At 41.4% G+C, this 10267-nt stretch overlaps 1 protein-coding gene across 1 annotated transcript in view; it reads right to left on the bottom strand.

The window, feature by feature from the left end:
- Positions 1-1719: 1719 nt before the first annotated feature.
- The window catches only part of tyro3 (TYRO3 protein tyrosine kinase), a 26338-nt gene continuing 17790 nt past the window's right edge, over positions 1720-10267 (bottom strand). The window contains exons 10-19 of the mRNA XM_008398721.2: positions 9655-9778; positions 9401-9495; positions 8839-8934; positions 8154-8234; positions 7656-7748; positions 7456-7577; positions 7266-7375; positions 6362-6521; positions 6108-6244; positions 1720-5385 (exon numbers count right to left, since the gene is read on the bottom strand). Coding sequence (XP_008396943.1) covers positions 4926-5385; positions 6108-6244; positions 6362-6521; positions 7266-7375; positions 7456-7577; positions 7656-7748; positions 8154-8234; positions 8839-8934; positions 9401-9495; positions 9655-9778 — 1478 coding nt within the window. The 3' untranslated portion in view covers positions 1720-4925. The remainder of the gene's footprint in view (positions 5386-6107; positions 6245-6361; positions 6522-7265; positions 7376-7455; positions 7578-7655; positions 7749-8153; positions 8235-8838; positions 8935-9400; positions 9496-9654; positions 9779-10267) is intronic.

The following is a 10267-nucleotide window of genomic DNA, read 5'->3' as shown; positions in this document are numbered from 1 at the left end:
TAGTTTCCGTTTTCCGTTTTAAAACAACGGAAACTATTTCTGCATTCTGATTATTGAAATTTAAAAGTGCTGTGTGTGTTGTACTATCACCCCGTTTCAAACCGGACCTCTTACAGCACCGGTGTTAACGCTATAAAATGAACGCTCTCTATCGTGGTATCGCCCATGGAGGGATTTCTTGATTTATATGGGTTCATTTTTCAGAGACACACAGTGAGGGTATCGAGATTTTAGTAATTACATGTTTGTAAGAGCGATTGTCTGTTAGCCTTCCATGGAAGCGGGCAGCATCCAGACGGAAATAAAACACCTTTTAATATAAGTTGCTGCTTTGACATGATCACATAACTGCCAAAACATATAAATACCAGACAAAGTGAATCAGTAACGTCATCAGCCGGTTTAACGCTGAACTGATGCGATGAAGCTAAAGTAGCAGAATGGAGCTGCGCCAAGAAGCTAACAAACACTGAATAGAAGAAGAGCTGCCATCGATACACCTGCAGCCAAGAATGGTTTAATGTTACACAATAGTTTTACCAAGTTGCTCAAAGTCTAAACTGGCATTGTTGTGCATTTAAGGTGTAAAGTTTACTTTCGACCAAACGCCCCCCAAAGGCATCCCAGCAACCCCCTTTTGTAAAAATGTCCGCCAGCGCCCCCTGGGGTGCGGTACCGCCCACGTTGAGAACCGCTAGTCTAGCAGGTACATCAAGTTGTACTCTATACCAACAGTTCCTTCACCGACTCACCAGGCGTCTGCTCATTGCTACCATCTGGCCACATACAAGACCAAAATGTGCTTCAGTGAGACAAAATACAATGGCGGAATGAACAGAAATGACTTCAGATTTTTGAAGCATAAAGTAACCCTGTGCTTCCCCTCAATCCCACCATTTGCTGCACACTGCAGGTCAGCTGGCTGAATGAACGGTCTTTTCCCTGGCTTAAAAATAAGACAAATTTGGCTTTTAACAAGACTTACGATATGTGCATCGGAATGGCAAAAAGGAGCAACGCATTTTGCAAAAAAAAAAAAGTTTAAAAAAAAAACCTTGGTAATTCTATTTGAAGGGGTGTGCGTAACATAGCATAAAAAGATATATGTATATATACAAGATATATATACAACATAGCACCTGTTATGAACATGGAGCCTTTATGAATGTTTATGGCTGTTGTCATTAAGTGTCTTTTCGTAAATAATGACACTTTTAGTGCAGAGTTTACACTTTTAATGCAACTTTTAGTACAACGTTGCATTAAAAGTCTCATTTACCAAATGACACTTGATGACAAGTCAAACATTCATAAAGGCTCCTTCATGTTCATAACAGATGCTATGTCATGTTTATGAGAGCACTATGCCAGTCTTTTGCACACCCCTTCAAATAAAGTGTTACCAAAATCTTTCTACTTTAAAACCTTCACCTGAATTTAATGTATTTGTATGAAAGTTAAAACAATCAATATTTTAAGTGTAATTAATGTAAAGATGACTTTTGCTGCAGTCGTCATACTGCTTTCAATTTTTGGTTGTACATTTCAAATAAAAGATGAAGTGTGTGAATACTGTGATAACATGATTTGTAGTTATTTTATATATGGATGTTTTAGTGTTATGGCACACTTATCATTTCACGCCTACAGTCCAGTACTGATGTAAGGGTTTACATCGTTAGTCTGCTGCTGCCAGCATAAATCCTCAGACACCAGCGCCACCAGTAACACTTTATTTTTTACAAGTTCAGCCCACCTCAGTATTCCCCACAGATCTGAAGTCAGTGATTTACAGAAAGGTTAAGAAAAGGTAGTTAAAACCTTGCAATGCAGCAACCAGCACATCATTAGGAAAACCTAAAGCTGCTACAGTTAAAGCCAAAAGTTTACATACACCGAATAAAAACACATTTTCTTCCCTCACTGTGTGAAGTTTAATCAGACTGACCTGCTTTTGCTTTAGGTCAGTTAGAATTACCAAAATTATTTCTAACAACTAAATCCCACAATAATAGGAGAATGAAACAGATTTATTTATTTATATCTTTGAAATCAGATGTTTACATACAGAATGATTATCTCTTCAAACAACAAGGGGAAGCCCAGATGATGATGTCATCGCCTTGGAAACTTTATTTGGAAGTAAAGGCCGACACTTGGAAGCCTCACCGTTCTAACTGATGTATGGGGGAGGCAGCATCATGTGGTGGGGCCGTTTTGATGAAGGAGGAACTGGTGGCATTATGAATAAAGAACATGATGTAGAAACCTTAAAAACATCAGCCAGGAAGCTAAAGCTCCAAATGGGCAATAACCCAAAGCATCTGGCCAAAGTGGCTTAAGTCGACAAAGTCAATGTTTTGGTGTGACCATCAGAACTCCAGTAAACTACTGTGAGAAACATCTGAGAGGAAACCTAAGAGGTTTGACCCAAGTCATACACTTCAAAATACAAGTATCCCTTACAACAGAAATGTAAAATTCTGAAAATGAAAAACATTACAAAATAATCTCTAAAAACATTTTCCTCACTTTGTTTACTGGCAATTATCAAGTAGACATGCAGTGATTCTGATAAGGCTAAAACGAGAAGTTTGATCTGATTTAACTTCAGACAGTGAGAAAATTTAAAATGTGTCTTTTTATTCATTTATGTAAACTCCTGGTTTCAACTGCAAGTGTTCAGTTCACCATGATCAGCAGACTGAACACGCTTCAGGTTAAAAACACGTCTAAAGCCTATTCACATGTGCTACATCATGTCCCAGAGGGGCTAATAAAGTCAACACCAGCATATTAACATTAGCATGTTAAATAGAGCAGCACATTTTCACCAAGGCAACAGCTGCTGGTTCATCTTCTAGTCACCTGCTGAGGCTTTGACTACTTGACCAAAGCAGTTTAGTCCCCAGGACAAAAGGTCTGATTTGGGAGCTTTTGAATGCAAATAAGTTGATTTACAAGATGCTAACAGCTAGCTAGAGCGTTTTGATTATTGTGAAATAACCTGTTTGCAAAACAAAAACTATTAGTTTTAAAGTGGCATGTCAGACCTTCATTGCCTTCTGCTACACAATAAAAGCTTACCCAGAGTTCTTAGTGCTGCCATAATTAAATAGCTTTACTGACAACTCATTGAAATACAGTGTGTGAAATGTTATCAATAAAATAATGAAAAGCAACATTACCGTTCTTCACCTGTTGCTGATACTGAGGCACGTTTAATGCCTGCCTGTTAAAGTTCTGCATGTCTAACTGGGCCGTCCCTTCTGACTGCTGAGTTATCACTGACTATGCATTTAATACCATCTCTCTCATTGCCTAGGTCCTGCAGTGTGTCACCACGGCAGCAGCTGTTGCCTCGTACTCCAGCCTGATTAGCTGGTACACTGGTTATCAAGGAAGAATATAAGAAACATGCCGACGCTTGCCATTTCCTCAGCTTGTTTGCTTGTTGATGAGGAAGCTCAGGTGCAGAGCTGTGCAGCCTCCCTGTATGTCCTCCTGTTCCAAGCCTCTCCTCCAGTAACCGTATTCTCCCAGTGGAAACAAACCGGTTCGTGTAGAAAGTCTTCCACACCGGACAAATCATGATTTTACAGCAGGCGGCTCCTTCAGCAGGACGAACCTTGTGTCTTCTGCAGAGGATTTGCTTTGATCATTCCAAGAAGGAGTCGGTTAATCACCAGCGGAGATGATCTCAGCTCCCATCAGATAATTCTGACTTCACTTTTGTAGATGAACTCCAAACCATTTTCAATACCCGACTACGTCTCACCCAAATGCAGAATCCTGGCACAACGTAGCTTCACAGTTCTTAAGAAGAAAGAGCAAGTTTCATAATGTCACCAATAAAGAAGCTAAAATCGTTTTAAATTATTGTGTAACATGGAGCAAAACCACAGGGAAAAGTCCAAACGTTTACCATCAGTATCACGGATAACCAGTGACAGTTACCCTCCACAGATCCACAGATCATGGTTCTGTGGCTGATTTCTGCTCTGGAGTTTTGACATACTGATCCCGATTTCAATCATTTCCAAATTGCTGTTGTAGCACTTTCCCTATCCTCCCTGTCATCACAAGTCATTATTTAAATTAGCCGAGTTGGCATCAAGCTGTAACATTTTAACCGTCTTGGATTAGGAATTAGCACCAGTTATCGTAGTCGTGAACGGAATATTCTAGAAAAGTCCAGAGAAAACTCTACAACAGACTCTGAAAACTCAAAAAGATGAACGGAAACCATTTGCTTGTTCTCTGTTCAACCGGTCTGCTGAACATCTCTCCCTCTGTGAATTGTAAAAAACACTGTTTCCTTTTAAGTAGTTTCTTCCACGTCTGTGCTTCCTCACTCTTCACAGAGACTGAAATCATCTTATTTTGAGTTCTTACCACAAGTAACAGCCTCCACATCGTGGTGCATTTACTGAACCTAAAAATATCCAGTTTTTTAGCCACCGGTCAGATGATGATCATCTGACTCTGAGAATCACCAGCTGATTTCTCGGCGCATGTCTAATAATTATTTCACCAAACGTGAAGCAGGTGGTTAGCAGCTCTCAGAGGTGAGAAATGTTCTCAAACTGTTTATTCCTACTATTGACCTCATGATAAACTAGTGATACACTAAGGTATTTAAGTTCATTTTTTCTGCCTCGGAAGCTGGAACCAAAAAAATATTTCATCCTTTTACAGGCAAATCTCTGAAACGGCTCAAGAGATTCTGAGCTCCTCAACCAGACTCACTCGACGACACGCCAGGAATGTGTTTGTGTGCTGGCAACAGATGAAGGTCACTTCGCCTGGGAGAGTTGGTCCTTTAGTACCTTGCCTGGTCTCTACCGACTGCAGCCACTCTCAGATATAAAGCGAACAGCCGGTCAGGAGAGAGGAGCAAATCTGGGCCATGCCAGGTCAATCGATCAAACGTTAATTACGACGTCATCGTCTTCGTCCCGTAGCTCATCAACTGGTCCGTTTGCTAAATCCCCTCTTCTTCCCACAGAGCCCACCTCCTCTGCTTCCTCAGCAATGGCTCCACAGGGGCCCACGATGTACCTGTAGTCCCCGCCGATGGCCAGCGCGGCCCCAGAGCCCACCATGAGCCAGTCCTTCTCCTCGTCCTCTGCTCGGCGCTGCCAGGGGACGCTCCAGTTGGAACCCTCCGCTGCGGCCTCCGGTCCCAGGATCCGGGCCCCCACAGCTCCTTCCTCTCTGTCTGTCTCGCTGTTGTCCCCTTCCAGGTTGATGTAGAGCAAAGGCTCCTTCAGAGGGGCGGCAGGGGACAGGGACAGGTGCAGCGTCTCCAGCTGAATGACCAGCTGCGGGAAACTGGGACGGCATTTGGGGACCGGGCTCCAGCATCTGTGCATGATCTCATAACTAGCAGACAGAAGAAGAAAAAAAACAAAAACTGCAAAAATTCAGAAAATGCATTAAAAAGGTCACTGTAAAAGCATTTTGAAACATTAAGTAGGTAACTTTTATGAAATATATATTTTTCACATATTTGTTAAAATTCTGCACTCCCAGTCAGAAACAACCAATCAGAGCCAGGAGGAGGGGCTTAGTGCTGTCAATCAAGCTCATGTACTCCTTGCTTATCGTGCTAACGGCAGGGAAGCAACTTTCCATCCATCCATCCATCCATCCATCCATCCATCCATCCATCCATCCATCCATCCATCCATCCATCCATCCATCCATCCATCCATCCATCCATCCATCCATCCATCCATCCATGCGGCAGAAATGAAACAACTTACCGTTACAGGAAAACTATTTACACACCATCATTGGTGGCCATGCTAGCTAGCATTAGCATTCACCACAGGCTATGCTAGATGAAGGATAGCAGAGAGAAAGGGAATCAGCAGCGCCACACGGAGGGTGATTGACAGCGCTCAGATCCTTCTTCTGACTGTGATTGGTTGTTTCTAGGCAGAAGGCAGAGGAGCTGCATTTATTCACAGATCGTCCGTCTAATACCAACAAACGTGTAAAAAAAGGTGGTGGAACGTGACAAAAAAGTTCACCTGTAACACTGTATATGATACATCATAAACTTAAATACTCTCAACGTATGTTGGTGTGTAAAGACCCACATGTCCTCTCTGCAGTCTGCAGGTTTCTTCAGACGCTCTCCTTTGATCAGAAACTCATAGATCTCAGAGTTTTCCACTCCAGGATATGGAGTCTGACCCCGGGTCATGATCTCCCACATTGTCACACCAAACGCCCACTGAAACAAATATAGTTAAATAAATACATCTGCATAAAACCACAACTAATCCCCAGGTTAATAAATTAGCATTTCCGTTGTGTTGATAGCAATGTGTGTGTATGTGTGTGTGAGTACCACATCGCTCTGAGTGGTGTACACATTGTCTGCCAAGCTCTCTAGAGCGATCCACTTGACAGGCAGTTTGGAAACAGAGCCCTGACGGTAATAATCTCCACTGTAGATCTTCTTAGAGAGCCCAAAGTCTGCCACACACACAGACATGTTCTCGTTCAACCTGTAACACACACACACACACACACACACACACACACACACACACACACACACACACACACACACACACACACACACACACACACATTTTCATGACTTGTGGGGACTTTACATCGACTTCCATTCATTTTCTACAGCCTAACCCCAACCCTAACCATCACAGACCGAAGCCCCAACCCCAAAACAGCATTTCCCCTCATGGGAACCAACAACTGTCCCACAAAAAGCAGTGGTCCCCACAATGTAGACAGAAATAGGTCCCCACAAGGATATAAAAACCTGGTTCACGCACGTACTACAGAGTACTTCTGTTAATTTTTTCCCCGTTTTTTTTAAGTTGTCCTGGCTGGCTCGCCACATTTTTTTTTACTCAATAAATGAGGAGCTGATTTAAACTAAAGTTATGTCAGAATGACTACATATCAAATGGACTCCATTTCAAATGAGGTCATTAACTGTGCCAAATTAATGACCTAATTAATATTGCAATTGCTTAAGTCACGACAGCAGCAACACCAAATTTAATCCAAGGAAGAAAGAAAAAAAGTAGTCCTGCTTTTCTTTTACTTCTTCACGTTTCCACAGACGAAAGATGGAGTGCTACACTGCTTTTCAACTTTAGTCCATTTTAAAGGTGATAAAGATCATAAAATTATCAAAAAATCTTTTAGGTCCAACTGAGACCAGCATTTTCTACTGGAGTAGGTAAATGTCAGCTAAAGCTCAGAAAAGTGTTCAGACTGACATGCAGTTTCGGGCGGCCAGGTCTCTGTGGATGATGCTCTTGCTGCTCAGATACTCCATCCCCCGAGCGATGTCCAGCATGAACTGCACCAGCGTCTGGAGAGAGAGGTCCTGAAGTAGAGACAGTATGTTGTCAGGAGTTTATCAGGCATCAGGTTCAAGCTTGAAATTATTCATAACCAGTTGCTTACAAATGGCTCATCCCCCAAACGGGACAACAGCAGGAAGGTGTGCAGATCCCCGTGCTTCATAAATGGCAGGACCACCATTGGGATTGGCAGCCGCTGGCCAGGACGCCGGTGCAGACTCACTCCTGTTGCACAGAACAGACTGTGAACTGGGTTTTCTGACAGCTTGTTGAAGCATTCATTGTGTTTTGCTGGTGTGTTACCAATGAGCTTGATGACATTGGGATGGTGGAAGTCCTTCATATATGCAGCCTCCTTTAGACACTGTTCAATGTCACCTGAGGAGGTGATGTCAGCTGCACAAGAAAACACACACGTTTACATGCAGCAACGTTTTGACCCCCCACTTCTTTGACATGTCACAAACACTCTGGCCAGCATGATTGTTGATCTTTGGAAGAAAGTAGATAATGAAAGGATGGAAAGCTTCACTCAAATGTAAGTAGCAAATTTCCTGAGATTTTGCCTAATAAATTTGCTGGCACTTTGGCCAAGTTAGCTCAACACATCCTCCATTTGGAAAACACTTCCACATTCCCCACTCACCGCAAAGGACTCTGTCTGTCTGTCTGTCTTTAAATACCAGCTGAAAACTCTGCTATTCAAACAAGCATTTCCACTTGGATTAATCAATACTCTCTTTCTTATGTTCTTTTTTTTTATTTGGGAAAATAGGAGATAGAAATCCCATGATGACTCACATTTCAGCACTTTGACAGCCACCTTCTGCATCGATGAGTCATCAGTCTTCAGAATGGCTTCACGTACTGAACCAAACTCACCTGCAAAGGTTAACATACACACATCAACATCCAGCTTCTATATCACGTCACTCCACAACAGAATTTCTATTTTGTTAAAGGATTTCTTGTTAATGTTTTTTTTTTACTGGTCTTAGAACTAATATATTTAAACATATTTGTTAAATCTGATATTTTTAGAACACAAATTCTTTTTAGACTTCTTTGGATTCAATAGTTTTTTCATGTTTTAACTACTTATATTAACTTGCAGTCACTAGATGGCAGCAGTGCTCAAGTTAATCAACCGTCTACCTGTTGAACCCAGTAGAAGAAGTAGCCTACACAGACAGAGTACACAGCTGCCAGGAGAAGAGCTGGAGAAGTTTGTGACAGTAAAAAGTGTTTTTAAAAAAATTGAAAAATGGCGGCAGAGGCTAGAAATGCAAATATAATGGAGTATTAGGGCAAGAAGACTAAGATATGTTATTTCTTACTTGCAAATATCAAGGTCATAATATTAGCAGAATAAAGATGAAACAATTCTGGTATTTTTTCTTCTTAATTTTCAGGTCATTTTCATGTTGCTTTACCAAACCAAATATTGGGTCAGGTTTCTACTGACTGGTTTATGTGGAAGAGTTACCTTTTCCCAGCATGTGGCCCAGAGTAAGAAGTCTCTCTGAAATCAACACATCCTGCAGCTTGTTCTTCAGCTCACTGCTGATGCAGAGACTGTCCACTGAAGGAAGGAAGACACAGTCAAAGGTTATTAAGGCCTGTAATTATCCACTGAGTTTATAAAGTGATACATTTCAACTTATCTCCTGGTAAGCATAGGAGAGAAAGGAGAACTAAGATATTATAAATGGGTAATTGTCATATTGCTTCAACTTTAGCCTGATGACAGATGTAGAGTGCTGGAAGAAAATATTCACCTCTTACAGAATTAATCTGGTTTTAGTTGCTTTTTTTTGCCACATGTAAAAGTCAAGAAAAATTTTATATCAGACAAAAATAACCTGAGTAACCTGAGGTTTCCGAAAGATGAAAAGAAGCCTACCTGGCTTTATATCAAAAGTCTTCACCTTCCTTGTTTAATCATGAATAATGTGCAATTAACCTCTTTTCTTTTCATCTCATTGCTGCTAAAACCACAGAATCACAGCTCTGAGCAGAAGAAGTGCTGTAGGAAACCGTTCACTCACAGGTGGACTCGTGCAGATCAGCCACGTTTCTGCTGAACGACCGAGCAGCAGTGAAGAACACCGAACTCTCTGGACCAGGAGCTTTAAAGGCCGAACTGCAAACAGACACAACGCAAAAACGAGATCAGCTCTCTTCCTCTGGGTGTTCAGATTCTAACAAGACATCTCACTCACACACACAAACACACACACACACACACACACACGCACACACGCACACACACACACACACACATACACACCAGGCATCATACCCAAACTTTGTTTCCTTCTCTCTGCGCTGAGCTGCGATGGTGAGCAGCAGCCCAACGATGGTGGCCACCAGCAGGCCGAGCAGCAGTCCCACCCACATGCGGCTCCGCTGCACCTGGACAGGAGCTGACGGCAGACATCAGTCCAGTTTAACAGAATGGAACAGAATAATCCTTCACAATAACAACTAAAATTTATCCTCTTAAACCAAGAATCTAACAGGAAATCATATATAGTAAGGAAGGTTATTATAGTTAACTAATGAAATTACAAAAAAAATAAATAATGGGGGGTGGGGGGACTATAACTAAAAGCAACTATATTGTGTGTTTGTAAAACAAAAAAAAAGGAAAATGTAATTATAAAATCCTTTGTTTTTGTGTTTATGAATCTATTTTTCGCATTTCAAACTGATGTGAAATAATAATTCTCCACCACACAAGCAGTTTACATCAGCTGTCAGCAAATTATGTTACTCCATATGTTACGTTAGTCCACAAAATAGTAACAGCAAAAGTTGGGAGAAAACACCAGAATCAGTTGGTTGTTTAACAATAACTGAAAACATTTTTTGAAAATAGTTCCATCTGTTTAGTGTTCATTACCATATATATA

This window comes from Poecilia reticulata, linkage group LG22 (assembly GCF_000633615.1).
Source record: "Poecilia reticulata strain Guanapo linkage group LG22, Guppy_female_1.0+MT, whole genome shotgun sequence".
Lineage (NCBI taxonomy): Eukaryota > Metazoa > Chordata > Actinopteri > Cyprinodontiformes > Poeciliidae > Poecilia > Poecilia reticulata.
This window is presented reverse-complemented; position numbering and strand designations above follow the sequence as displayed.